This window comes from Prionailurus viverrinus, chromosome D4, assembly GCF_022837055.1.
Source record: "Prionailurus viverrinus isolate Anna chromosome D4, UM_Priviv_1.0, whole genome shotgun sequence".
NCBI lineage: Eukaryota > Metazoa > Chordata > Mammalia > Carnivora > Felidae > Prionailurus > Prionailurus viverrinus.
In genome coordinates this window covers 14,655,752-14,662,246 of record NC_062573.1, presented here as the reverse complement: position 1 = coordinate 14,662,246, position 6,495 = coordinate 14,655,752, and the positions used below count along the sequence as shown (strand labels likewise).

Sequence of the window (6,495 nt, the reverse complement as noted above, 5' to 3'; positions counted from 1 at the left end):
ATTTCTTCTATTTAAGACAGCTTTTTACTTATACACTGTTGATAGTTTATATATCTCCACCTTACTAGTTCTACCAGTTGGATTTTCTAGTCACCCAACATATCATTTCAAATGATATCAGTTCTTTTTCTCTTCTTTTGAAATATTACCAGTTCGTTTTTTTTTTTTTTTCTATTATCTGGGGCCTTCAGAGCAATGCTAATAGTAGTGACATGAAAAATCATTTCTCATTACTGCTTCTGGTAAGAATGCTTCTAGTTATTCACAATGTTTACATAAGTTTCTGGTAAATATCCTGTAAGTTCCCTTCTATCCCTAACTTTAAAAAACACCATGGCACAAAAACAGACACTTAGATCAATGGAACAGAATACAAAACCCACAAACATATGGCCAACTAATCTTTGACAAAGCAGGAAAGGATATCCAGTGGAATAAAGACAGTCTCTTCAGCAAGTGGTGCTGGAAAAACTGGACAGCGGCATGCAGAAGAATGAACCTGGACCACTTTCTTACACCATACACAAAAATAAACTCAAAATGGATAAAATACCTAAATGTAAGACAGGAAGCCATCAAAATCCTCAAGAAGAAAGCAAGCAAAAACCTCTCTGATCTTGGCTGCAGCAACTTCTTACTCAACACGGCTCTGGAGGCAAGGGAAACAAAAGCAAAAATGAACTATTGGGACCTCATCAAAATAAAAAGCTTCTGCACAGCGAAGGAAACAATCAGCAAAACTAAAAGGCAACTGACAAGAATGGGAGAAGATATTTGCAAATGACATATCAGATAAAGGGTTAGTATCCAAAATCTACAAAGAACTTACCAAACTCAACACCCAAAAAACAAATAATCCAGTTAAGAAATGGGCAAAGACATGAATAGACACTTCTCCAAAGAAGACATCCAGATGGCCAACCGACACATGAAAACATGCTCAACATCACTCATCATCAGGGAAATACAAATCAAAAGCACAATGAGATACCACCCTACACCGGTCAGAATGGCTAACATTAACAATTCAGGCAACAACAGATGTTGGTGAGGATGTGGAGAAAGAGGATCTCTTTTTGCACTGCTGGTGGGAATGCAAGCTGGTACAGCCACTCTGGAAAACAGTATGGAGGTTCCTCAAAAAATTAAAACTAGAACTACCCTATGACCCAGCAATTCCACTACTAAGTATTTATCCAAGGAATACAGGTATGCTGTTTCAGAGGGGCACATGCACCCCGATGTTTATAGCAGCACTATCAACAATACCCAAAATATGGAAAGAGCCCAAATGTCCCTTGATGGATGAATGAATAAAGATGTGGTATATATATATACAATAGAGTATCACTCGGCAATCAAAAAAAAATGAAATCTTGCCATTTGCAACAACGTGGATGGAACTAGAGGGTATTATGCTAAGCGAAATTAGAGAAATATCATGTGATTTCGCTCATATGAGGACTTTAAGACACAGAACAGATGAACATAAGGGATGGTAAGCAAAAATAATATAAAAACAGGAAGGGGGACAAAACAGAAGAGACTCTTAAATATGGAGAACAAACAGGGTTACTGGAGGGACTGTGGGAGGGGGGATGGGGTAATGGGTAGGGGGCGTTAGGGAATCTACTCCTGAAATCACTGTTGCACTATATGCTAACTAATTTGGGTGTAAATTAAAAATATTACATTAAAAAAATTTTTAATTTAAAAAATCCATAATCTATGTCAAATTTTAGATTTATGTTGACAGATTCCTTCAAAAATAAACCATATATTTGCCTCAAAAAAAACACAAAGGCTGTAAAATTTTACCAAATACTTTTACATTATGTATTAAGTATATTATCTTTATTAATGTACATTTCTACTTTTGAACTAGTTTGGAAATCCTATGATCTCAGTATTGATTTTACTAAACTGCTAGATTTGACCTGTTAATCACTGAATTAGAAAATGTAACTTCCCTTTTATGTTCCTTTTCTTCTAGATGTTGTTTTTGTTTCCTTTTTTCCTGTTGTCCTACTTGCTAGAGTTTGTCTATTGACTTATCAAACATATTTCTTGTATCTAATTAATGTATATTTTTGTGTTTATTAATGCATTCCTTTTATTTTCTTTGGGTTTGTATCATTATTCTATTTCCTCTTTTAAAAAACTGAATACTTCATTTATGTTTAAATTTTATTATTTTCTAATAATTATATTTTTTTCTGTGTGGATTTATTCTTTTTTTTTTTTTTTTAATTTTTTTTTTCAACATTTATTTATTTTTGGGACAGAGAGAGACAGAGCATGAACAGGGGAGGGGCAGAGAGAGAGGGAGACACAGAATCGGAAACAGGCTCCAGGCTCTGAGCCATCAGCCCAGAGCCTGACGCGGGGCTCGAACTCACGGGCCGCGAGATCGTGACCTGGCTGAAGTCGGACGCTTAACCGACTGCGCCACCCAGGCGCCCCTGGATTTATTCTTTAACACCAAAGTTACTTATAAAATTATTTTTTAATTTCTAAATAACTTTGTGGTGCTATTTTAAGTTGTTCATCTACTTTTATCTCATTGTAGTTAAAAAAACAAAACAAAACAAAACAAAATAGGATGGGCTTGACTATTTCCCTTGGGGAGATTTTCTTTGTACCTATATATAGCCTGTTAAAAAAAATTCCATGAATACTGGAAAATAACGCATACTTCTCTGTGGAGGAAAGCATTCTCTTATATGGCTATTACACAAACTTGTTAATTTAAAAAAAACCCACTATGAAGGTATTTTTTTAACATTGAAAAATAATAGGAGAATTACTAAAAATATAAAGGATGATATATAAACAACTTTCATTATCCCACTACAACTTTTGTGTACCTGAAAAGCCTTTTATTATAAGCAAATATGTATACTTATAATAAGTTATTTCTAAAAATAATCTTCTAAATATATTTTTAACAACAAACCAGTTTGGGGATAATTCCATTATAAGTTTTTCTCTCAATGATAACACTTTTTTTTCAGAATTAATTGCAAGAACAGTGTTTTTTCTCCATACAAACATAGTATTGAGTAAATGAGCATTTTACCTAAAGTTTTTTTCTTTTTTTTTTTTTAATACTTTAAATTTTTTTTTTTCAACGTTTATTTATTTTTGGGACAGAGAGAGACAGAGCATGAATGGGGGAGGGGCAGAGAGAGAGGGAGACACAGAATCGGAAACAGGCTCCAGGCTCTGAGCCATCAGCCCAGAGCCTGACGCGGGGCTCGAACTCCCGGACCGCGAGATCGTGACCTGGCTGAAGTCGGACGCTTAACTGACTGCGCCACCCAGGCGCCCCCCTAAAGTTTTTCTTGCATAACAATTTACCACTGAGTGCTCAGGTATATGTGATGACATATGGCTGCAGGCTTTCCCAAATTCATTACTCTGATAAGATTTCATTTCTAAAATGAATTCTTTGGTATCAAATTAAATATGTACTATGACAAAAAAACATCACTACATTTATTACATTGATAAGGTTTCTTCCCTGTGTGTGTTCGCTTATGTTTAGTAAGGGCTGAGCTTAAGCCGAAAGATTTCCCACATTCATTACATTGGTAGGGTTTCTCTCCTGTATGAGTTCTCTGATGTCGAATTAATGATGTTCTATAGCAAAATAGTTTTTGACATAGATTACATCGATAGGGTTTCTCCCCAGAATGAATTTTTAGATGTTCAGTAAGGTGTGTTCTTCGGCTGAAAGTCTTTCCACATTCCTTATAAACATAAGGTTTCTCTCCAGTATGAGTTCTCTGGTGTTGAGTAAGATGTACGCTCCAATTGAAGGCCTTTCCACATTCATTACATTCATAGGGATTCTCTCCCATATGAATTCTCTGATGTTGAATGAAGGCTGGGGTATGACTGAAGGCTGTTCCACATTCATTACATTTATAGGGCTTTTCTCCTGTGTGAGTTCTCTGATGTTGGATTAGTGATGTGCTATGGCAAAAAACTTTGCGACATTCCTTACATTGGTAGGATTTTTCCCCAGAATGAATTCCCTGATGTTCAATAAGATGTGTGCTCCAGCTGAAAGTTTTCCTACATTCAGTACACGCATATGGTCTTTCCAGTATGAATTCTGTGATGTTGAGTATGGGCTGAAATATGGCTAAAAGCCTTCCCACATTCATGACAAGGATAGGGTTTTTCTCTGGTATGAATTCTCTCATGATTTCTAAGGGATGACCTATAACTAAATGTTTTTTCACATTCATTACACTCATAAGGTTTCTCACCAGTATGGACTCTTTGATGTTGAATAAGATTAGTGCTCTGACTAAAAGCTTTTCCACATTCATTACATTCATAAGGCTTCTCTTCAGTGTGTATTCTTTGATGTTGAATAAGATTAGTGGTCCGGCTGAAGGATTTACCACATTTTCCATTCATGTTTCTCTCTCACAAAGATTTTCTCAGGTTCCATTAGCACTGAAATATGGCTTTACATTTTTTAAATTGTTTCCAGAATAAGTAAAGTTTGAGGTAAAAATGCATCTTTTCTTATATCTAATAAGCTATTTTCCACTTATAAGTTGCCTTTAAAAAAAAATCAACTGAAACAGAACTATGCTTTAAGCTCCCATCATTTTTGGCATGATTATGTCATCATTATCTTTAGAAAACTCTCAGTTGTTTAAAAAGACTTGAGCTCAGGGGCGCCTGGGTGGCACAGTCGGTTAAGCGTCCGACTTCAGCCAGATCACGATCTCACGGTCCGTGAGTTCGAGCCCCGCGTCGGGCTCTGGGCTGATCGCTCAGAGCCTGGAGCCTGTTTCCGTGTCTGTGTCTCCCTCTCTTTCTGCCCCTCCCCCGTTCGTGCTTTGTCTCTCTCTGTCCCAAAAATAAATAAACATTGAAAAAAAAAATCAAAAAAAAAAAAAAAGAGTTGAGCTCAGGTTAAATATTTCCTCAAAATTATTACAGTAATGATCTTCCTCTTATCTTTGTAACTTGGTTTTACTAGTGTTTCTCAAACTGGTTATCTAATTCCAATTCTTCTAATGCAAAGTTTTAGGAACCATCATTTAGAAAAATGTCTACAACCATGCCATGACACTATCTGTTTTTCAGAAGCTTTCTGCTTTGGAGCTGATGTTCTGACTTTGGATATAGTATCCAGGATTAAACAGAAGACAGTATCTCTTCCCTCTAGAACATAAAAGGAAAAAATAAAACTCGCTCATCAGTTACAGAAAAAAAATAATAAAAATAAAAATGAACTAGTGCTATGATGACACAAAAGATTATACAAGATAGGTGCGGATTAATATGCAAGTTTAAAGAAGGGAAAGATTAAAATAGATAAGTATGGTAAAAAAAGTGGAAGTATTGAGGCAAAATACGTAGCATAATCAAAAATGAAGATGCAGAAAAGTACATGACATGACAAAAAGTGACACTAATTCAAATGAATGTCTTTGGAAAGCAGAGGTTAAAAAAAAAAGGCAAAGTGAATGGGATTAGACAATAAAAACTCTGACAAGCACAGAAATTCAATGCTATATAATAGGATAGGAAAATTAAAGTTTTGTCATAGTGGTTAACATGATAAATATGAGATGTTTTAGATGAAGATGCTTAACTTAATCTAAAGTGGATAATGAGAATATAAAGCTACTGAATTTAGTGAAACAGTATAACATAAATGATATGGGCCCGGACTGGGATAGTAGTAATAATAATTTAGTATAGGAGTAAATATAAAACATAAAAGAAAAGAAAAGAAAAGAAAAAAGAATGAACACTGATTATGGGGAATTTTTACAAAATGAAATTAATACAGATACAGTAGTTTCTAGCCAGTAAATTTGGAACTAATAATGGTAATAATTGTGGTACTAACAGAAGAACTAATAACATCCTAATAGTGGTACTAATGAAATATTGAAGGAAAAGGGAAAGTTGGTGATTTCATTTTTCACCATATCGAATTTAAAGTGATCTAAAGTTGGGGCGCCTGGGTGGCTCAGTCAGCAGTTGGCTGAGCGTCCAACTTCGGCTCAGGTCATGATCTCATGGTTCATGAGTTCGAGCCCTGCATCGATCAGGCTCTGTGCTGACAGCTCAGAGCCTGGAGCCCGTTTCAAATTCTGTGTCTCCCTCTCTGCCTCTCCCCCATCATGCTCTGTCTCTCTCTCTCCTTCAAAAAGAAATAAACATTAAAAATTAGAGTAAAAAAAGCACATGCGTTTGTGTTAGGGAGAAAATGAAGCTTAATTAAAAAGCATTTGGAAAGGGACTAGAACAAAAAAGAGTCCACTGATGTCACACAAGCAAAGAAAAAAACATAAAATGCAGCAATAAGTCTGAATACAGAAAGGACTAAGATTAGTGTACCATCAAGGAAGAATTCAGGATTCAGGAGTGTCTTCCAAATAATGTTAATATGAAAATAGAAGAATCTAACTTCAAAGAGTACAACAGAATAGGAATTCAGGCTGTAGCTACTAGTCT

General features: G+C 35.5%; 1 protein-coding gene across 1 annotated transcript; it reads right to left on the bottom strand.

Annotated features, from left to right (window-relative positions):
* Positions 1-3,415: 3,415 nt before the first annotated feature.
* ZNF883 (zinc finger protein 883) lies at positions 3,416-4,431 on the bottom strand. The gene is given in 3 exon segments (XM_047830452.1): positions 3,416-3,484; positions 3,486-4,104; positions 4,106-4,431. Coding segments are annotated over 3 exon segments (1,014 nt in total).
* Between the last annotated feature and the right edge of the window lie 2,064 nt (positions 4,432-6,495).